Source organism: Struthio camelus, chromosome 17 (genome assembly GCF_040807025.1).
Source record: "Struthio camelus isolate bStrCam1 chromosome 17, bStrCam1.hap1, whole genome shotgun sequence".
NCBI classification, from domain to species: Eukaryota; Metazoa; Chordata; class Aves; order Struthioniformes; family Struthionidae; genus Struthio; species Struthio camelus.
The window spans coordinates 8,364,366-8,387,109 of NC_090958.1; the positions used below are offsets into that span (position 1 = coordinate 8,364,366).

The window sequence follows — 22,744 nt, forward strand, 5'->3', positions numbered from 1 at the left end:
GAGCGGGGGGTGGGGATGGTGTGTGGAGAGGGCTCTCCCCAAGCGGACATATTGTATGAGCAGGGGACGGGGCGGCTCCCCGTGGTCTGATGTGGAGACTTGGGTACAAGGCTGTTCCCTGAGGGGCCGAGGTGGGGGGCCGAGGCCACCTCAGAGAGGGGCTGAGGTGAGGGGCCGAGGCCACCTCAGAGAGGGGCCGAGGTGAGGGGACAAGGCCACCCCAGAGAGGGACCGAGGTGTGGGGACAAAGCCATCCCAGAGAGGGGCTGAGGTGTGGGGCTGAGGCTGCCTCAGAGAGGGACCGAGGTGTGGGGACAAGGCCATCCCAGAGAGGGGCTGAGGTGTGGGGCCGAGGCTGCCTCAGAGAGGGACCGAGGTGTGGGGACAAGGCCATCCCAGAGAGGGGCCGTGGTGTGGGGACAAGGCCATCCCAGAGAGGGGCCATGGTGTGGGGCCGAGGCCGCCTCAGAGAGGGGCTGAGGTGTGGGGACAAGGCCATCCCAGAGAGGGGCCGTGGTGTGGGGCCGAGGCCGCCTCAGAGAGGGGCTGAGGTGTGGGGACAAGGCCATCCCAGAGAGGGGCCGTGGTGTGGGGCCGAGGCCGCCTCAGAGAGGGGCTGAGGTGTGGGGACAAGGCCATCCCAGAGAGGGGCCGTGGTGTGGGGCCGAGGCCGCCTCAGAGAGGGGCTGAGGTGTGGGGACAAGGCCATCCCAGAGAGGGGCCGTGGTGTGGGGCCGAGGCTGCCTCAGAGAGGGGCCGAGGTGTGGGGCCGAGGCCACCTCAGAGAGGGGCCGAGGTGTGGGGACAAGGCCATTACCCACGGGGCGTGTGGGCTGAGGACAAGACTGCTCCACGGGGGTGTGTGGATGCAGGCGATGGGGCTGGGCTCCCCCAGGGCTGCTGTTGAGGATGTGGGGCAGGTGAGTTCCCCACAGTGGCCGGGGAGTCCTGGGGACGTCAGGCTGTTCCTGCTATGAGGCAACGCTGGGCCTGGCAGCACCCTACCGGCTGGGCCTGCTTCGGAGTCCTTTACCTGTATCCTAACAGCACAGGGGGTTATGTAAAGGTGATTTGTGTCCCACCCTCATAGGTGCATCATTACTGGAAGTAGCTAATTGTCATTTTCTGACGGAGGTGGAGGGGTGGTTTTTTAGGGTGCGTCAGTGGAAAAGAATTCCAGAGCGCTGCTACTGTGTTTCTGCATCCTCAATGCTTTAGCACGTTTTCCTCTCATTGGCCTGTATCATTACATCTGTGATTAATGTTTGTTTTCCTGACCAAGACTCTGTGAAATCTACCACATGTTTATGTCACTCTGCCTTTTTTTTTCCCCCGCATCAACCAGCAACAAGTAGCAGCAGAATATCTGTTTAAGTAGCCAAAGCTTGCTGCTTGCATTTCCAGTATCTTAAGCATATACCTAAAAGCCTTTTATTTTTAATTATTTAAATTTTAAACAGAGATCCAAACTCAGCCCTCACATAATAATAGTAGTATTAGCTAACCAACTTGTTGGGATGTATGTACATCCTGAGCTAGCATAATAATAGGATTGCAGGAAGCACAACCATGAAGAAGGTGGGAGTTGGTCCTGTTAGATGCCTTGCCGCAAGCTTTGCAAGACCATGAGCTTTGATGTCTAACTGCGCCCTGCAGGTGGGCCTGACAGACAAGTTTCCCAAGAGGTGGCTCAGGAGTGATTCAGAGGTTAAGATGTAGTTAAATGAAGGGCGCATATTTATAGTATATTTTAATTAACATTGCCTTCACTGATTAGTGATCTGGCCTGATCTAACCTTTCTTACTGGAATTCTAAGTAAATAGGTGGACCTTTAACTATTTTTGAGTCACTTTTAGTATATGTTTTGTTCTCTTGTGATTTTTTTCTTTATGTTAACATCTAATAATATATTATATCAAAGGACTGTATGGACCGCAGTCACTAAGGAATAAAATATAATTGCCAAATGATGTCGAACCCAGCTAGACCTGTACAGGTGAGCCAAGGCAAAGGGTGGGATAATGACACAGATGTCAGATGTTCTCTTAGCAAATGAGAAAACAGAGATCTTAGGAGTTGGGAAAGTTTATTCAGGGAAAATACCAAGGAGTAAGAAATATGTCTCATTCTGTGACCTGACTAGTGGAAAAGATAACACCTCAATGAATGCTGTAGGGTATCTAGAGAGGGAACTTCTGAAACAGCAAAGGTAAGCAAAGGAATCCATGGAAGTGAATGCAGAAGAAGCAAGTGGGGAACAAGAACATTAGGGAAGAGTACATAAGGCAACATGGCAAAAACACATGAAGCAGAGAAAGTACTAAGAAAATCCATAGGATGGAGAAGGAGGACCAAGTTATGAAATAGACCTTCTTTCTCCAGGATACTGGGAGTAGTCAATTCTTTCCTGAACAGGAAAGAAGATAAAAGCATATTAGCGAACTTTACACATCAGCAGATCAATTCTCTATGCACACTTCTACTTAAATATATATTTTTTCTTCTGTGTGCTATGGAATTAATGATGTTAATCATGGCTGCTTTAGAGCAATTAAGAGGTAATACTCTAGGTAAAGTGTTAGGAAACAGGGAAATAAACCAGTTTGGATGAGACTGTTGTGCCAGAATGGAATGAAGAGCGTCAAGAAAGTTAACAAAGTCACAGTTCTGTTCCGAATTCTTAGGGAGGCATAGGATTACTTTTTGTTTAAAGTTATTCAGTAGATGAACCATTATCAGTTAGAAATTTAAATTAAGAAGAACCCTTCAATATTCTCTAGAGAGAGACATTCAGTAATTTGGACAATTCACTTGTCTTTAGATACACTTTTTGTAAGACAAGCATAACTCTTTTCTGTCTCCCAAAGGCATATTGGTGTCTGCTGAAAGAGGAGAAGCACAATTTATTTCAAAAGCAGAGACGTAATGTTTCTTCCTTTTTTTCATGGAAAGTCCTCATACTCCCCCCCCCTTTTTTTTTTTTCCAATACAGGATCTATCTCCATCCTTATTTCTCTCATTAGTGGGTGAACTTTATTTTACATTGAGTAGTATGGAATGTGTACACTTGTCACCTCAGTGATCAAGGTTCAGTGGCAGATTGACTTGAAATTCAAACTTTGACTTCTTCCTGAATAATAGAAGAGGTAGTTGCTGAACTGTTTGAGGGACTGTGTGGTGGAGCCAGAAGTTCAAGCGTAAACTTTAGACTGCTGGGGAAGTTAAGCACAATAGTAGATTATGCTCTCTATTGCAGATTATCAGGATAAAACCTAGCTTCAGACAGATGTGTGCTCATAATAGAGCAGAAAATGCGCTGATGTTTTCCATCTGTGTTTAGGACTAGAAGACTGTGCCTTCCTCCGTTGCATACAAAGATGCACCATCCTCTGACAGTTTTTTGTTTTTGTTTTTTAGTCTTGTTTTATCCTTGTTGATGTCTAACCCCCTTGTGTTGTCTTCCAGAAGCTTTGGTCATCGCTGTGGAATTCCTGGTATGAGAAGGCAGGACGTCAGGGTAGAGAGTGGATCCTTGCTGGGCTGCTGTAATCATGAAGATAGTGATCGTAATTGACCTAATCATCTTCACTTTGCTGTCTTCAGGTAAGACTGATGCAGAGAGGGAAAGAGAAAGGTGACCTCCAGGTGGGTTACCAGGGTATAAACTCAAATATATGCTTTGGTTTTGTTTTCTTCTGTGCAAAATAGTTGCAGCTAGGACAGTGCCTGTGATTCCCATTTGCCTGTGTTTTTTCTGTTTGATCATTGGCAGATGGTGACCTTGTTAGTCTTGAAGCAGATTAATACAAAAGTTCCTTCGCAATTCAGTGAAGGCTTGTTTCCTCTGAGTAGCTGAGAACTGCGTACTCTTTAGCATTGACAAAGTTAATAAGTTTATTTTAAGCTACTCCCCTCTAAAATCACAACGGGTTCTTTTCAGAATCTCTCTGAATTAAGGTCAAAACAAGTGGAGTACTTATGTCTGACATTTCGCTCAAAGTAATAAGAACTTTAACGTTTTAACGTTCAACTTACTTATTCCAGGCAAACTTTTTACCATTAAGAGATTATTAGAGAGCCAAATACTTACACATCTGGAAAAGACAATGTTAAAGATGTTGCAGCTTTTTCGTATGCATTGTGGGGTTTTTTTTATTAATGTTTATTCACTATCCAGTTCAACGTAATACAGGATTTTCTATAGTCAGTAGCCAAATTGTCCCTGGTTTCTGTCTTTCATGGTGGCTGTTGTCAAGAAAGATAAACCTCTCTATGTTGACAGAAGTCCAGGAAGTTACTTTCTGTTGCTGAGGAAACACTTATTTCTGGTTTTAAACCATGTCCTAAGCCCAAATTACTGAATTGCCATCATAATTCCAAATAGTCCCAGATCCTAACCTCCTGGATTGAGGGATTTGGTTCATTCTATTATGTAAGTAGTATATAACTGAATTTCTTCCAACTTAAAATTTTCACACTTCCCCTGGGAGCACAGGATTTCTGACTTTGGAGCTTTGATGTGTGTCCTATTGTTTAAAATCAGGTAGTCTTGCTCTGGAATGAAAATAGACAGGAAATACTGTTTTAACAAAGCATGGAGCTCATTGCTGTGGAACACATGGCACTTGGAACATTGGTCCAATACATTGGTCTATTTAAAAAATAACAGTCCTCTGCTGCAAAACTGAATTCAACATAGGTAAAGCAATCTGAATCTCTATCAACATCCTCCCTCAACGTTTTACCTTCAGTTGCAGACTGAGTGCTGAATCCTAGAACTTTGTAGCAGAAATATTGAGATTGGTATGGATGAATTAGGAATGGGAGTATGTGTATGTGAAAGCACCAGAGGAAACAGTAGAGCAAAGGTTAAAAGAATGGCCTGTGTTGATAACCCGACAGCAATAAAACTGGTAAACCCTGAGGAATGTATTGTTTACATCAAGAGCAGAAGGTTTGTGCTCTGATAAAGCCACATCACAGATGGTTTGTCAGCAGAAAGCCTGCAATCTGATAACAGGAAGATGGTAACAAGGTTACCCCACGCTGTAGGTGCCCTTCCTCTTCCTTTTATCCCAGCAGGAAGACACACTGTAGCCATAAAGATGTCCTTGCCTTTGTTTCTTCATTTTGGATAGCAACCTTGCCTTAGATTAATGGAAGATGAAGTAAGCAAGATTCTGAGGCAGAAGATCATGCCATAATAATTGTTATGGTCTTGATAGGTATTGCAAGACCTATCTAAAAACTGGTTTATTGTTGCTAGTCAAGAGGAGACAAAGAGACATAGCAAAGACTCAACAGCAAATGTTCTTTGTCCTCCATGTTGCACAAAAGTGATCCTGGCCAGACTGCTTGGGCATGTCTTAATGCCTGTATGTGGATACAAGAGTGTGAGTGAGCAGAAACAACTTACTTATGAAGTTAAATAACATAAAATAACTTTCCCTTTCCACAAGGTCTTAACTTGAGTTTTGTTGCAAAACAAAAGTTGGGCTGAGTCCTACAAACCTTTACTTTTTTTGATCCTGCAGGGAAGAAATTCCGATGGTGCACGCTATCTGACCTAGAACAGAGGAAATGTGCTGAACTGTCCAAAGCCCTTACGGCGGTGCTGCCACTTGCTACTATCAATTCCTTTACCAGGATTTCTTGCATCAGAGCTCACAACACATATGACTGCATTGATAAAATCAGGGTGAGTCTGCAGAGATTTTCAAAACTTATTTTGAGTCCGAATCCTCTTCTGTAGGAGAAGAACCTGGTAAACAGAATCCACAGGAGAATTAAAAGCTACTGAAATGATGGTATCTCTCCTGTGACGAAGTACATGGTAGCTTGAGAGGCAAGAGTTCAAATTGGCCATGAGCTTTCCTATAATAGATGCGCCATTTTACCCCAGCTGATATCCTTGCCTTCTCCAGGAAATAAGTAGAAAGCTGCTTGGAAGTAAATGAACAAAACCAGAAGAATAAATGAAAACATTCTCAGAGCATTCCCCTTGCTTGTGGATTTCAGTCCTACTCCAACTATAATTAATGCTTTCTCTTCCTTTTCTTCTGTGCAATTTTTAACCCCTTGTCAATCTTTCCTGAAGTAAAAGACAAAACCCTTTTTTTCCCAGGTAAAACTCTTTAATTTGGGTAAAATTAGACATCAGGGGCTTGCAGGTGTAAACTCTATGTCAGTTCTGAAAAGACATGTTCATAATGCTACATGCTTTGAAAAAATCTATGTGGTGAAAAAGAAGACAAGCATTTGCTATAGAATAGTTCCACTAATATACTTAAAACTTTATTGGGATAGAGGATTTCAGTTTCTATGCTCATTCCATCCCAGTTGCCAACGGTATCCAAATCTGGCCTGGAAAACAAAACAAAGAAAACCTTTCTCATTGGTTCAGGGAATAATTTAGTTCATGTTTTTATTCGGTCCTGTGTTCCTTGTTATTAGGCTTCAGTTCTGTTATCTGTATGAGTATGGAAAGATTATAGCCAGGACAAATTTAAGAAGGGTTGCCTTTTTTCTTCAGTGATGTCAGAATTGTATATTAGGAATTTAAGGATCAAAGAAGAGGTGGAAAGATATTACTGGGAAAGACCAGGTATTTTGTTGGGGTAACTCATGTTTCATTGCCGACATGTTGCTGTGCTCAGTGACGGGGATTCAATTAAAAACAAAGCAGATGCTCGTAAAAGTCACTGGTTACTACTTCTCAGGAAGAAACTCTGGTCTTGAAGCAGCTCTGATTGATTGTTTCCTTGGAACCACACTGGTTCTGGGGGTTTTGCTGTTGTTTTTAAGGTGAATAAAGCAGATGCTGCCTCCTTGGATGCTGGAGATGTTTACTCTGCTGTAAAGCTATATGGCTTAACAGCGGTGGCAAAGGAGATCTATGAGAAAGGTAGGTTCATAAAGCAGAAGAGTAAGTTACACTTCTGATTTGGCTAATGAATTGATGTGCAGTGAAGTTTTTTTTTTTTCCAGCTATGTCAGTTCTTACACTGTGCTCTTTCTGAAAGTAAGTGAATGCTTTCTAGTGTTTCTTTAAGAGATTAGCTTCTGTTATGAGTTCTGTTATGAGTATTCTCTCCTCCTCACCCCAAAGAGACAAGAATACATAGTGGAACATCTTGTAATGGTAAGATTCCTCTTCATTCCATTTTGCACTGGCTTTGAATGGATGGAGCTTGATGATTTTGTAAACCTCTTCCACGAAATGTGTATGTTTTTTGCTTTGCAAATTGCTTGCATTGCTTCATTTGGCAAGATGCTACATAGCCAGTACATTATGATTTTCTCTGCTATGAATTCCTATATTTCATATGCTTAAGAATTTTTTTTTTCCTTAGCCATGTTCAGAGAGGTACTTTAACTCCTGTGATCAGATGGAAGCTGCGGAATTTGAATGTAGTTATTTCTGTTATATATTTTGTCCTATCAATCACAGGAAGTTGTGTATTTTCTGTGGCCGTTGCCAGACGAGGAACTTTGAACATCCAGAGGCTAAGAGGTGTGCGCAGCTGCCACAATGCAGCCAGGTGGACATCAGGCTGGAATATTCCGCTTGGCTTTCTCCTGGCTAGAAATGACCTCTCTTGGGATGAGGCACAACCTCTGAGCCAAGGTGGGTGATAAGAGTCATAGGGCTGTGTCTCTGCCCTCAGCGAAAGTGAGTGAAGTGGAGGCAGATACAGCATGAACTGAGCTATATGGAAATTGAAGGGCTTTGTGGATGAGATATCCTCTTGGAGTGTCTTTGATATTGGCTCTTAGTTCTCTTCAGGGCTTTTCCAGTGATCTCTTGGAGCAGCATTGTTACCAAAAGCAAAAGGAAATCTGTGTGTTCTGTGTGCAACAGGGAACAAAGCTTTGTAACATCTAGCCAACCAAAAGATGGTTTTAACCTAAGCAGAATTGGACCTCTCTATTTACAGAGAATGTTTCAAGTTTGACATTTAGACAATGAAGTCACATGCTGAAAATTAAATGTTTTTTTTTTTTTAAGCAGCATAAGTATTAATTACACACATGATAGGTTCAGCCCCTTTTCTTTCTTCCATTTTTCCCATTTGACCATTTTTTCCCTTATGTCTGCAGTAATCAGTGAGTATTTCAATGCAAGTTGCATCCCTGGGATTGGTGTTGCTGCTCCTCGACTCTGTGCTCTCTGCCAAGGACAAAAATCCTATGTCAGAGACAAGAACCACTTCTGTGAGACTAGCAGCAATGAACCCTTCTATGACTCTGAAGGAGCCTTCAGGTGAGCTCTGTGCCACTTGCAGTGAGTGGGAAAAAGAATTGGTGAGGGGAAAAGCCAGGTAATGTGCTAATAGGATGGCATTTGTCTTGCTGCAGGTGCTTGAAGAATGGAGTGGCAGATGTTGCCTTTTTAGATCATCTAACAATAATGAATGCCACAGGTAATGCTAAAAACTCAGATTCTGTTTAGCCTTTAGCAGTGCTCTTTCCTGCGTTGGAGTTTCGGGGACGTCCAAGGAAAACTCAGTCCCTGCAAGCAGTTCAGTGGTATTTCTCAGCTCTCCATGCAAATCAGAAGGAAACAGAAAAGGAAAGAGTAGTTAAAAAATGATTAATCGTAGGAGATTCTTGTAATGGGAGTAGCCAGACATTTTCATGCAGGCAATTCCTTTAGCCTAAAGCCTCTGAAGCAGCTGTCAATGCTTATATTGCCTGACTGTTAGTATTCCTTTTAAAGTTCAGAGTATGTGCTGCTGGAATGGACAGTTTTCATATGCCTATTCTTTTTAACCCAACCAAGCTCTGTATCCATATTTTTGAAGGTTGTCAGGGGTAGTTGCAGGTGAGTATTTTTAAATACGCATGTTTACATGAGTATAGCCTAAAGAATATTTAGGAGTAACTGTAGCTGGGGTCCCTCTCTTTGGTAAGGGAAGAGCATATCAAAGAGAAACTTTTCCAAGTGTGCTGGGCACCCTGTGCTGCTTGCATACGCCTTGAGGAAGCTCCTCTGGAAAACATCTTACCTTCTATCTCTGTGGACTGCTGCCAAGTCATGTCTGTCTTCACGGATTTCATGAGTGTCCTGTTGTTTTAGAGACAGAACAAGATGAATATGAGCTCTTATGTCCTGATGGAACCACAGCTGAGCTGAGTGAATACAGCACCTGTAACTTGGGTCAGGGGCCTGGCCGTGGCATCATCACCCGCCACAACTTCCAGAAGATCACCAACAAATTTCTTACTATGATCCAAGTGAGTGGATATTATCAGGTCTATATCTCTGGATATAGAGCCTTCTCTCTGAATAAATTTATAGTTACTGTGGACAAAGCACTAAAAATTGGTTGTTTTGGGGGAGGATCATGCACTGGCTTCTGCAGGAGAGTTTTACTCCTCTCTCAAGTGTTCTTCTCTAGAAGGTGGGGAATAAATAAGTAGAGGATGGGAAGATGCCATAACAACACCCAAACTGGAAAATGGCTAATGACATCCATCCCACCCTGGAACTTTGGTGAATTTTTACATAGCTGAGGGAGACTTATAGCTTCAGGATTCACCTTTGTTCCTCTGTCTCTCTCAGCTTATAAATAGCATCTGCTACTTTGACATCCAGGAATGTATTTGGAGCTGAACATGAAACACATAACAGTTAAAGAATTTATGAAGCCATTCTGTCTTTAAAATAGTCTGACACTCAGTGAATAATAAAGCCAGTGAGCACATCTTGTGCTGTTGTGTGGACTCTGGCAGATAGCAGGAGTGAAAAAAATCTCTTCTTTATCGAGGGATCTTCAGATACCTTTGTCAGCCCGCTTATTAACGTGCATCTTAGCTGTGCTCCCCCCCATACATAGCAGTGGCCATGCAGCAATGTTCCCAGTACACTTCTCGGCGCATTCTTCTCTTCTGATACAGTAAGCTGGACAAGCTACCTTATGCTTTCTCACCATAAAGCACAGGCTATTTTGCATACCTATCCTGCACTGGTCTCCATCACAAAAATTTCCCGCTCAGCCGCACTCCCTGAGTTGCTCTTCCACGGCACGAGACATTGAGCACAGCCCAGTAAATTGCAATTAATGAGATGGGAAAGACAAAGCACCCGTTCCTCAAAAAAGTGAATCTCAGGTCTTATCATGCTTTTAGGGTTGGGACCGTCCACTTTAGTACCTGTGGGCTTTGTCCTAATGTAATGGACGTTAGAACCCTGAGCGCTTTGTTACAAAACACTTGTACAGAGGGATGGGATGATGAGACTGCCTGTCACAGAAAGGATGTGCAGATTTGTTGAAATTTAAAGTGTTGTTCTTGTCCTAGCACCTCTTTGGGCGAAAAGGAAAGGAAAGGGCCAGGTTTGAACTCTTCACTTCAGCACCCTATGGGGGAAAGAACCTGCTGTTCCAGGATGCCACCCAGCATCTGCAGCTTCTCGAGGAGCAGCTAGAGATTGCCTATGTCCTTGGTCTGGATTACGTAGCTCTCCTCAAGGGACTAGGCCATGAAGGTGAGAAGCCTCCCTGAGGACCATAGCTAAGAAAAGGGAGGAAAAAGTTCTCTCTCCGTGTTATCCCTCCCTGCTAAGTATGAGTGAATAAATCCAGACATGCTCTTAATGAAGAACAGATTGGTGCATGGACAGACATGATCTCATTATGCTCTTTCCCTCTGGTGCAGGGAGCTCTTTGGACAACAGTGTTGTGCGCTGGTGCTGCATCAGCAATGCTGAGCTTCGCAAATGTGAGGACTGGGCACTGAGCATCAAATCTGACCCATTGGTTTGTGTCCAGGCAACCTCCATGACCCATTGCATTGAAATGATCAAGGTAGGAGGCTCCCTGTGGTCAGATGACAAGGTAAGGCTGGGCTAGCATCTGTCCTTGTCTGATCTGAACAAGGGGAGAAACAACTTGTACACTAAACGTTCTAGCGGGAACGAGAGGGAATTTGTGCAGGGAATTCGCAGTCAGTGGGGAAATAACAGTTCCTTGGTTACAGCAACTTCTGTAAGTCCTGTTTGTGTTATTTTCTATAATGCTGTTGGCAGAGTAGTGAGGCTGATGCAGTCACCCTGGATGCAACGCATATCTACATTGCAGGGAAGTGTGGATTGGTGCCTGTAGCTGCAGAATGTTACGGTAAGTTCTCATGTAACCTTAGGAAGAAGGGAGGGAATCAAGAAAACCCCATAAAAAATATGATTGTAATGCCATAGTGTGCAATGTTTAGTGACTGAAGCAGGGAAGTGGGAATTGTCATCCAAGTATTCTTCCCAGCTCTTCCACTAACTGGCTCTAGCATTTGGCCTGGTTGTTTATTTTATCTCCTTCTATAAAGGGGACTAAAGATGCTGATGTAGTTCAAGAGAAGGACAGCAAAGTTATAAAGGTTTCTGGTGGGGTGCTACAACGTAATAGGAATGACAGCAGTTGTTGCAAGATCCTTAAGGTTGTCTCCTCTCTCCAGGGGATGGATGTGCCCCAGCTGCTGAGAGCACAGAGGAAACGTGGAAACAAATTCATCTTAGACGCAAAGGTAAAAGGAGATCTTTGAGAAGAAAAAGGTTTAGATTCTCCTGAGGCTGCCTCTAGGATATATGTTTGCATATATTTGCATGTTGGTTTGGAGAAGTAATTGCTGTGTGTTCAACGGGAACTTTACATAGAATGCAGGGCTGCTAGGACTAGAGCTTCGTGGCTGAGCAAAGAATGCAGATCCTCTACTGTAACTGAAGATATCATGATGGAGGATGAGGGAGGGAAGAGGGAGGCTCTACCTGCCTGGGATACTTCATTGCCTTGGTATAACTGGTTATTGTCATTGTTTCACAGCGCTGTCACCTGTCTATGCTGTAGCCCTAGCTAAGAAGAATGTCAAACAGATTAACATCCACAACCTTGGGGGAAGGCGGTCCTGCCACAGCCATCTGTATAGTCCCGGAGGATGGTTACTTCTTTCCAGATACACAGTGGGAGCTCTGGAGAACAGTACTGAGAACTGTAACATTGACTCTGGTAAGGACTGCTTTGTGTTATCTGTCAACTAGACCATTGACATCCGAAGCCTGAGATTTGGGAGTAAAATGGAGATGGGGCCATGAGGGCAGAGAAGAACTTCAGTCTTACATGTCACTGAAGATATTTGTCTTTGCTCTGCTGTGTTCTTGAGTTAAACTCTCACTTCAGTACCAGATTTCTCTTAGACCACATGTGATGTTCCTTAGCATCTAGATACACCATAAATAATACAGCATAAATATCTCCACATGCGTAGTGGAAGGATAGTAACAGAAACAAGTAGCCCTCTCCCTCTCTGTGCTTTGATTAAATAACCTCAATAACTAGCTCTAACAGGTGTATGTTATGGACGCAGAAATGATGGGCTGGGTTTATCTCATAATATTTTAGTAGTATCAAATACAGTCGTAATAGAAACTCTTCTTCCCCTTGTGCTTTTAACCTGTGGCCTTACGTCTTAATCTTGATGTCTTGTGCTCTACTTTGAATATCAGCGAGGGTGCCCAAAACCTGCAGGAAGATAGTGTCCCATCTCTGTCCCTCAAGTTATGGGAAAAAAGTGCTATCTTCCATGCTGCTAATTAACACTTGCATGAGTAAAGCTGTGAATAGGGATGTTGCCACCTACTGTATGATCTGGTTAAAATCACTTCCCCCATAGCCTGTCTTGCTTTTCTAAGGTGCTTAGTTCTATTATTTTGCCATTTTCCCTCACCCGAGAAAGAATTCATCACTAATTTGGCCAGAAAATGATGATTGCAGTCTCAGAGGGTACAGGTGCTCAGGCGTTGAAGCAACTCCTCCTCTTACCTGAGTACATGTGATTCCTCACACTGTTTAGGCCTCTTCTCACTAACTCTTAAAATGGAATTCCCTTCCTCTCTTTTTGCATGAAGAGGCTTTGGAATACCTTGCTCTAGTCTCACCTCATTTTTCTCTGCTCAGCTTATCAGAACTACTTTTGGAAGGGCTGCATGCCGGGAGCAGATGGGAACCTGTGCAAGGTGTGCATTGGAGACAGCGAGGTGGAAGTGGGTAGAACATCTAGCAGATGTGCTGCCAATCACAACGAGCGTTACTATGGCAATATGGGAGCACTCAGGTAAGCCTTTTTGTCTGAGTCAGAAATGCAACTTAAGAACAATAGCCAGAATTGGCTTATTATTTTGCTGATCATTTTCTCTGGAGGATTTTTAAGCTGGTGTCTATATTAATTTTTGCTAGTATGTGTTCTGTTTCAGTTGCAGTTGCTATAGGATGTGCCACTGGTTGGTAATTTAAAGCAGTCATTAAACCATTTCCAGAGCAAGACAACGCTTCCAAACATATTAGGCTTGGAGTAGTAGTACTGGCCCATTTAAGACAAGGGATGAAAAATGCTCAGAAGGTCAGAGAGAAGAGGTGATGTGGTAAGAAGCAGTGTAGGGTAGAGGAGGTGATTAGATTGACTGGAGATATTTAAAATAAAAAGTATGAAAGAGTTGGAGACAGAGGCAGAGAAGAATTTTAAACATGAAAGCACTCTAAGAATATCTATAATGCATTTATTTAGTTGAATGAAACGTTCTTTCCTGGGCACAGGGTGGGGTGTGCAGACCCTGTGCCAGAACTTTGCTTTGGGAGCTGCTTTAAGGATGAAAGGGACTGTCTTGTCTCTGTGCCCAGTCAATTAGTTTATATTGCCAGTAAGAAGGCATATAATTGTTTGTAATCAACAACGTGAACACTATCGACTGCACTGACATCACTAATTTGTTTCATATAACAACCAAGTAACTTCACATGAAGGGGATACTACCAATTACTCCTGTTTTAGCTTTAGATGACTGTTCGAGCCTCAGGCATCTTGTAATGGCTGTCTCTAACTTCTTGGTTTTTTTTCTACTCTAGGTGCCTCGTTGGCAATCCCAGTGGAAGAAGCTTTGGAGACGTAGCTTTCCTGGAACACTCTAACCTACTCCGGAACATAGAGAGTGAGATGCAGCTATTCTTTCTTCCCTTGAGAATGTTCATTAGTGGCAGTTTTTTCCTACGCAATGACCATGACTCCTAGGGATCAGCTTTCACAGGTTTCATGTAGGTTCAAAAAGCTGTTTGTGACTGGAAAATTGCAAGAACCTTCCTGCATGTATGTGTTCTAGTAAAGCTCAAGATTCAGATACTGTTCCTTTTTAGAGAGGAAAGAGGAAGAATCACTGAGTACAAAAATCAAGGGGGTGGAAAGCATCCTTGGAAACTGTGCTGGTGTTTGGAAAGCTCAATGTTTTAAAAAGCAAGAGACTCTTCCCATCAACCTTTTCTCATAAGTAGTTATGGTGCATGTAACCTTTGTTTTTAATCAAAAAGTCTCAAGAATGAAAATGGCTATTTGTACTGAGAGATGTTCTATGCCTTCATCATGACACTGCAATTACCTCATGTTGTTTCACAGGCAGCTGTGGACTAAACATTCCAGATAACTTAATAGGCAAAATCACTGCAAACTGTTTTGCCTTTCACAGTTCCTAAAAAAACCCAACAATAATACATAACAAAAAACATTGTTACTGTACGGTGAAAGGTTTTGCTTCCAATTTGCAATGGTCTAGCAATTGGATTTTGTGGATGAAAATGGCTTTGGTTACAGCAGCTTAAATCCCCTCAATCTCTTGATTACTTTGCCTACTCCTAACAACAGCCAAAATGCATTACCCTTTTCATAGAGGTGAGGAGGAAGGGAAACCCCATTTTATTCAGCCTGATAAAGCACATGGTGCAATTTCAATTTAGGCCATTTCAGTAGCTGGGAGAGACTGTTCTAAGAGAGGAGACTCTCTAAAATCCAGTAGAGGTATAAGGAAGTGGAAGCCCACAAAAATCCATGCAACAATGAGCAGTTTGTGTAGGGAAACAGAGCACACAGGCCGATTTATGTTGTTTTCAGAAGTGATCTTATTACAGATGAAGATGAGGCATAATAACCTGTTTGTATGCCTTGCTGTGACTCTAGTTTTTAGTTAAGATAGATAGGTGCATAGATAGGTAAGTTTCCTGCTTAATAGATAGATAAGGTCACCAGCTCCATTCCCAACAAAAGACTGTCTGGGTATGCTGCACTTTTTGAACACATTCGCTAAACTTTTTCCTCTCACTAGTTAAAACTTTGCATGAGATTCATGCTATTGCTAGCTTTTGTTTTTCAAAAGGATCTGCTTTCACTTCATCTTCTTTGCAGATCTGGACAGCTCTGGTTGGGCAAAAGGTTATACCCCTAGTGACTTTGAGCTGTTGTGTCTGGATGGAACGCGTGCTGCAGTTACGGAATGGGCAGGGTGTAACCTTGGCCCCATTCCCCCCAGCACAGTCATGACTCGACCAGTCACTATCACCAAAATCTATGACTTCCTAGTGAAATCCCAGGTAAGGCAAATGATGGGGTAAAAGCTAGCATGTTATCACTTGTTATGTACAACTTCGGAAAACCCTTTTAAGATCAAAAGCTTTATATACTAAATACAAAAAGTACCTTCAGGTCCAATATTAAAGAAATAATGTGTGTAAGAGATTGAGAAGGTAATTATTTGGGGTCTCTAAAGGTGAATTTTGGCCCCAGCTGCTGCTCTGAAGTGATCATGCTTTTACTGAGAAATAAGACTCAGATGCCAAACTTGAAAGAATCTTTTTGTGTAAATAAGGGCAGTGCTAGATGAAAGCAGTACCTTTTTTTTTTTCTGCTAGATCCTGCTACAATAGTGAGGGTTCACCCATTTAACCTTGCTATTTATATTCCAAGCTGTGAAACTTCCTCAATTTTCTTTTCTGTTTAGGAATCTGTGGGAACCAAGCCGGACTCCGAATTCCATCTATTTCAGTCTCAGAAGTATGGTGAAAGTGATCTGCTTTTCAAAGATGCTACTCAGTACCTTGTTCATGCAAGTCATAGGAGCTATCAGGAACTCCTTGGAGCGTCTTTCTTTCATCTGGCAGAATCAGTGTTTAAATGTACACCTGCAGGTAAAGTCAAGTTCTTCATTTTGAGTTAGAGAAAAATGCAAAGCAGGAAGCCTTCTATGCACAGCTTATTGGCCCTTCATTTAGACTGAATGGAGAAGTATCTTCTGCAGAATCCTGTTAGTAACTATTTTCTAAGCAGTACAGCGTTTGGAGTTCCTACAGAGCCTCTTGCAATTTCTATCCATAAGCACTGATATTAGAGCATTCCAGGGACAGAATAATAGATTAATGTTAAAGCAAATAAGAGTTAATTGGAGTAACAATAGTTAACTAACTGTTTTATTCCCACTCTGAAATTTGTTCCTTCAATTCCAAAGATGAATTCTAAAGTTTATTTGGGTATACCAATCTTGGGAAAAAGATAAGCAATTTTATATTTAATTCTTGAATTAACTTATTTCAAGGTTAATTTTCTCTTTAAAAAGAGGACATCAAAGAACTCGAGATCAAAATCTTTATAAACTTAAGAGGTTATTTGTTATTCTCCACTGAAAGCTGTATCGAGTATGCATTTACCTATCACTAAAACTGCCTATGTAAAAAGAGCCAGGGTCAAGTTGTTTTGACATCTGAAAATCTATACTGAAGTAAATGAAGATTACAAAGTAAGTTAGATGTCCAAGGAGTTCTATGAGTCAGTCTTGAAGTTGTTAAAGAACTGAAACTCAATTGGGGAATTTTACCTCTGTTCTGCTTTAGTGAAAAATATTGGAATAGTTTGAATAGTAATTAATATCCAAAAAGTTTGTCATTGTTAAAGCTGACAGCACTATATGCTTTCTTACTGATTTGTAGGTATCTTAGACTTTTGCAGACAGGATATCTGTGCATCCTCATTGAACTGACAGCTATACAGAGGCTTTACAAGGCACATACACCATTACTGATGCTGAAAACAAGGAAAGATGCAAGTCCGACCTATCCAGAGCACTCAGCGAGGAAATAGTCACCTCTAGAAATTTATGCTGAATACTCTTATCTTCTTTCTCATACATACATATATATCTATATCTATAAAGGCAATTTTCATGTTTATGGTCATATAATAAGGCTCTTGTCATCACTGTCTTGTTTGGCCTGTGCCGCTCCCCGCAATGCCAGGCTCCAATCTGCATAACCCACGCATGGAAGTAGGATCAACTATTCTGAACAGCTACTGAGATCTCAGCATTTCTGTGGGACAAGCAGGGCAAATGCTGTGGACTAAAATGTGGACTACCATGAGTCGCACAGGTTAGTGGATAGCAATTTTCCTTGCTTTCCTATTAGGTCTTATAAAAACAAATCGCTGTCACTTTGGTTGCTGTAGCATTATCCTTTTATATATGTGATTTTTGTTGCAGCTAGATAGTCCATGCTGAATACAAACGTATACTATAGGTTGCCTATGTAATTGCTATCAGTATCAATAGCCTTGTCTGCTTTTATCTGGGAATAACGTAGTTGCTTTGTTTAACCAAGAATTTATACTAGTAAGTCAATGCATTTTTCTTTCACAAATTCATGTATTAAGGCATCTAATAGCATCAGTCCAGCAGAACTGGATTCTTACAACCTTAAGGCGAAGGATAGCAATAGATATTCCTGTGTGTCGAAAACATCAGCTGTTACTTTATAGGATAATTCATATTTTGACACTTTAGAAGTATCAGTTAAACTGAACATTCTCTTTATAGGTGGGAACTGCTTGAACATGACAGGAAGCCTTTGGCACAAAGTGTATCATGTATTTGTTTTGCCTGAACTTTAAGTTGGAAACATTATACAGAGCTAGTGGATGTAGAATTAGAGCGGGTGCTACTCACGGGCAGGGCTCATTTCCATTTTCAACCTTCTGCTCCTACGCTTGCCTGAACTACACAAGATATAAATATATTTTTAATCAAAAAGTCCTTTACCCAGAACCCTCCAACCGTTGCTACCTCTACTGCAGTTGTATTCATCTTAGGTAGCAATGAATAAGATGCAAGTAGTGAAGATAGGCCAGCTGCACTGCACAAAAAGCAAATAGAAATTGTAGGAGCCATGTTATCTGCCATATAACACAAGGAAAAAAAAAATCAAAGTTTTGTAGGCAGCAATAATCAAAAATATTGGGTTGCAATATGCTGTTGCAGCCCGCAAACTGTAGCCTTGAAGCAGTTGGGGAACAGCAGGGTGCTAGCTTAGGCCTTTGAGGTGCTCCCTCCCTTTCTTTATTGGAGCTTACACGCCATCTGTGGGACCCATGTAACACCACACTTCAATCAAAGAGGCTTATGAGATCAGAGTGAGAAAGTTCATATGCCAACTTCATTTTCCTGAGAGCAGCATGCAGCTGAATATGCTGTACATTGAAAAGCTAGGTTATATGTAAGATTTTAGAGGTTAAAGGGATTGCTTTCTAGCATGGACATTACAGAAGCTTGAAAAGCTTACAACTCTTTTTGATGTTCCTGTGCTTCAGTTTTGGTTTAAAAGCATCAGTTTGATGGCTTACACAGACTTGTAGTACATGAATCACTGGCCTGCTTCAGCTGTGCATCTCTTGGTGCTGAACTCAGCAGGAGTTATGCTGTCTGAATGCTACTACCCTCCTACCTTAAGAGATAAATGCTGTCTCAACACTATGAGCAGCAGTTAGAATTATGCTTAAAATCCCCCAGGGTCTGTTTCTTCTTCTACGACTATAAGGCTAAAGACAAATCACAGCTGCATGATTCACCAACAGCCCACCCCATTAGTTAATGGTGTCAATGGACCTCTTCACAGATTTGATCCCTCCCCCCAATTAGTGAGACAGACATACCATTCGTAGTTTCTGATACAGACCTAAAGGCTTTAGAAAAACTAACATTTTCTCAGAAAAATTTATTTCCATAAATTAAAAACACACACAAAAGAAACAGTGAAACTTTAGATTCACACGACTGAACAGAAATCAAATGCCAAGAGCATGATGGAGGCTAACGGCACAGGTGTACAAATTCCCACTGAGCTATTGGTTAACATGATAGCATCATATAGACTTTTAATCCACGCATTTATCATCCACATTCTAGGAGCGCACCTGACACATAATATACCAAAGGTCCAACTCAAATCAAATACAATAGATGAGAACAGCTTGCAGAAAATTGTATCCAGCAAGCATCTGCACTCAAACATACATAGCCCCAAGGACAGTCAGGCAAACCCTGTCACATACATTAAGTAGCCTTTGCCACTCCAGTTGTAGGATGGTGAAAGCAAGAGCTTTAGAAAAATGATCCTTCTCTCTCCCACAATCAGCAAACCTATCAAAAAGCTGCTGGCTCTGCAAAGCTGACTGCCAAGAGACAGTACCTAGCAAAAGCTTTGCCGTTTTTCCTCAAGCTGCTCTAGTCATCGTTCTGTGAACAATGTGCGCGATGTCTTTTTTTCCATGATGGTGCAAAAGAATCCACACAGAAGTGGGTTTATTCTGTGAAAAGGCAAGTGTACGTATCCTTCGCTAGGGAAGGATGCAAGACCCCAAAAGATGCATCCTCTATACATTTTGCCTGGGATGATCTGTGACAGAAGCAGCTCAGAGCTGCAAATACATAGGTTTTGCACTGTCATCATTCCCAGTGTAGAGGCTCCAGCCACAAATGGAACAAAGCTGTTCCACAAGTGCGGTAAATAGAATCAGAGGTGGGAAATGAAAAAAGAAGATGTGCACAAGCATGATTAACATCTGTATGCTGGAGAGGCAGGGAGGAAGAACAAGATGCTTTGTCTTGGTTAGCTTACATCTCTATCATACAAATACTAAAACAAAACAGAACAATGCTGTATATTTGGGTTTCCACAACTCTAAGGTCTGGGACGTGTCAGGCAATTGCAACATTTCTTGAACTCCTCCAATTATTGAGTATTTTCTTTGTTCTGCTCTCTCTGCTGTAGCTGTTAAGAGAGCTAAGAAGCATTACTTCAAAGCAACCAGAAACATGACAGAACAAGGAAGCAGACAAAAAAAACCCCAAAGGAAAAACCCAAGAAGTTCTATCTTTTCAAGCACACTAGAGGACTGCACTCTGCTTGGACCCAAGTTTCTTCCCTCCCCACCCATACCCTTGTTTTGTTAAAAGCTGCAGTGAGGTTATAGCTCAGTTCTGTCACAGCACTAGAAGCTTCCCATATTAATAGACAATGAAAGAAAGCTGTGTTACAATCCCATTTTACACCATAAAAACATTAGCTATACATACCACTCTTGCTGCAGCTTCCAGCCAGTTGATATTTGGGCTAATAAACAGATAGAGGGAAAATTTCAAATATATTTTTTTTAAAAAGCAGTTGACCTCAAGCCCCCCAAGCATGACTATTTATTGTTATAAAAAGAAATCCCTGAAAAATAAAGAGGATCAAATATTATACAGCAGCCCAAATAGGTTAACCAGACCTGGCAGCTGAAATAGTACGTCAGTATGCTCAAAGTTTGCCTGCCTTGTTATTTTATCCCCTCAAATCCAAACACTACCACTGCATGTCTGTACTTCTCTCATTTCTTCAGTCTTCCTGATTAAAGATAATTAACCTCCAGAACAAGAATGTAAACTTCTAGGAATCCCAGCGCATTAGCTGGGAGAAAAAAAATCCAGAATACATTTCTTTCAAGACTCAGGCACACACAGTGTTATATTCCTCTTCCGTTTCCCTACTTTCAAAGCTCTGGAATTCAGCAGACTGCTTGTTAGTTTTGTGTTTTCTGTTAGGTATAACAGAACTGGCAGAGCAACAGAAGATAATGATGGTATTTTCAGTCCTGCATTCATTGGGACTTCAGAATACCCAACCACTAGATGTTTGGTTCACATGCTCGTTTTGAAGGTAAACAGAAATTCCATTATAGGGATAGGTATATACGAAAGTGCAAGTTTCAAGTGAAAAGTGAAAGAAATAATGGAATATTTGAGCAACCCAGCAATGACAGCCACCCCACTAAGCTTTGCCTGAATAACTTGTATAGGCACTAAAGGACAGAAATTAACTGAACTGCAGCTAGCGTTCATTTTGCATTCTGCTTCAAGTAAGTTTAACAGAAATTATCCCAGAAGGGAGCACTCTTCCCTCAGAAAGGTATGGCCAAGAAATTGCCCAGTGCTGCAGCAGATAATGACAAATGGCCTTACATAATGAAAAAAATACTTTCCACATGCTAGGAGGCTCTTTGTACAACACTAGCTATTATATACAATAGAGCTGTACAGAGAATATCTAATTATGAGCTATACAAATTGTAAACCTAAAATGATAAAAAAACAACAAGAATACCCTCCCCTCCCCACCCCCCAAGATGGAACAAATCTATTTTGTTGTTGGCATTAAAATCAAGTTGATATTTTTATTGGAATTAAAATCACTTAAAAATGATGCTCAAAGATTGTGCTGCAAACAGCAGCTCAGCTAAATAAAAACCTCTAATTAAGCGTCCTGCAGCTTAACATCCTTCTGGGCTACTTACCTTTGCCTCTGGAGAAGAGGTGTAAAGCACCAGCAAACTAGGTAAAAATTCACTCTACTATTTGAGAGAAATTAGCACTGGGCACCATTTTTTCTCAAAATACGTGTTTTGGGGTTTTTTTTTGGGGGGGGGAAGGGGAGATGCATCACATTAAAAGGCGTCCTCATGCAGCAACTGAAGAAACACATACAAAGTGCAAGTTATTTAAAATCTAGTTATGTGAGGCTTCTGCTGCCTGAAGCCAGGAAGGGCACAGAAACTTAGAAGAAACCTTCTAAGTAAACAGAAGGAGGAAACAATTGAAAGCAAAGTCAGACTGCTACTTTTAATTATTAAAAAGTTAGTGGTATATCAAGAGTGCGTTTACTAGAATTCATCATTGCCAAGCACCCTCTCTCTTCTGTCAGGTTGTTCAAGATAGCCTCTACAGTAACAACAGCAGACTCAAATGTGCAAATGTTCCGGAGTATAGAGTCCTAGCATCACTGAAGGTGCACTACTTCCTCCTTTATACTCCTACTCTACCCTCAAGAGGTGTTTAAACATAATTTAACATTAGCCATAATTTCCAGAGGTTGGGCAAGGAACAGTGAATCATGTGGGGCTGTGTTACACTCACATAGGGACTTCAGAGAATCCCTCTCGTAGCATTAAAAAAAATAGCACCTTAAAGAGGTCCACAGCCAGTAACTGATCGTCAGCTATTAGAACTGAATGGTAGAGTAAGGTATGAAGAAGTGGGTAGACACTAAAACATAAAGGGAGATGACTGAGCCATTTTCAGCTGAATGCCTCTCTCAGCTGCTAGAGGCCTGCTCGCGTTCAGCCTCCTTTGCAAAAAAGGCTTCAAGGTCCATTAGCTTCTGAATCAGAAGGGCATCTAACTCTGCACCCTGTAGCGCAGCTTTTTTTGCTCGGGTGAAGCTACCCGCTACTTTGATTTTACTTCGTGCCTTCCTCTTCCGGGGGACAGTGAAGTCCTGAAACTCCAGAATCCGCTTCCTCTTCTGCTGGCTGACAGAGATCAAGGATCCATTTTTCTCCTTGGGCTCTTCAAAGATCGTTTCCAGACTCCTGGTAAAAGCAAAGAATAGAACTCAAGAATACTCAAGAAGCAGTTAACAACCTTGCAGGGACAGGGAGATGGATGGACTTCATAAGCCAGGTAAACACACTTCTAACTTTTACATTTTTACAGCCCTTCTCATGCATGTTTATCTACAGCTCACACTTCCAACAACTGCACGTTTATACTCCTAACTAGATAATTTCTTAGTAGTGTAT

General features: G+C 41.8%; 2 protein-coding genes across 12 annotated transcripts in view; one reads left to right on the forward strand and one right to left on the reverse strand.

Annotated features, from left to right (window-relative positions):
• Positions 1-19,995, forward strand: LOC104152194 (serotransferrin-2). 9 transcript variants are annotated; one of them, XM_068911400.1, is made up of 19 exons: positions 15-166; positions 1,923-1,997; positions 3,467-3,604; positions 5,536-5,699; positions 6,806-6,905; positions 7,452-7,628; positions 8,102-8,264; positions 8,360-8,424; positions 9,081-9,238; positions 10,304-10,490; positions 10,661-10,809; positions 11,031-11,121; positions 11,450-11,518; positions 11,815-11,997; positions 12,946-13,102; positions 13,891-13,973; positions 15,215-15,399; positions 15,807-15,993; positions 16,789-19,995. In XM_068911400.1, exons 3-19 carry the CDS (start codon positions 3,553-3,555, stop codon positions 16,836-16,838), a joined length of 2,220 nt encoding a protein of 739 aa, XP_068767501.1. In that variant the 5' UTR covers positions 15-166; positions 1,923-1,997; positions 3,467-3,552; the 3' UTR covers positions 16,839-19,995. The 9 variants fall into 9 exon arrangements, with proteins under 9 accessions (XP_068767500.1, XP_068767495.1, XP_068767501.1 ...); XM_068911395.1 differs by having other exon boundaries at positions 35-166; positions 10,661-10,839; XM_068911399.1 differs by lacking the exon at positions 1,923-1,997 and having other exon boundaries at positions 1-166.
• PRR14L (proline rich 14 like) overlaps positions 18,824-22,744 on the reverse strand; it is a 22,394-nt gene continuing 18,473 nt past the window's right edge. Inside the window, exons 9-10 of one of the 3 annotated variants that reach the window (XR_011135150.1) lie at positions 20,205-22,534; positions 18,824-19,899 (exon numbers count right to left, since the gene is read on the reverse strand). Coding sequence is in view for 1 of the 3 variants with exons in the window: in XM_068911374.1 (XP_068767475.1) it covers positions 22,258-22,534 (277 nt within the window). In the remaining 2 variants the exon portion in view is untranslated. Of the gene's footprint in view, positions 22,535-22,744 lie in introns of all 3 variants that reach the window. The other 2 variants (XR_011135149.1, XM_068911374.1) reach the window with 2 other exon arrangements.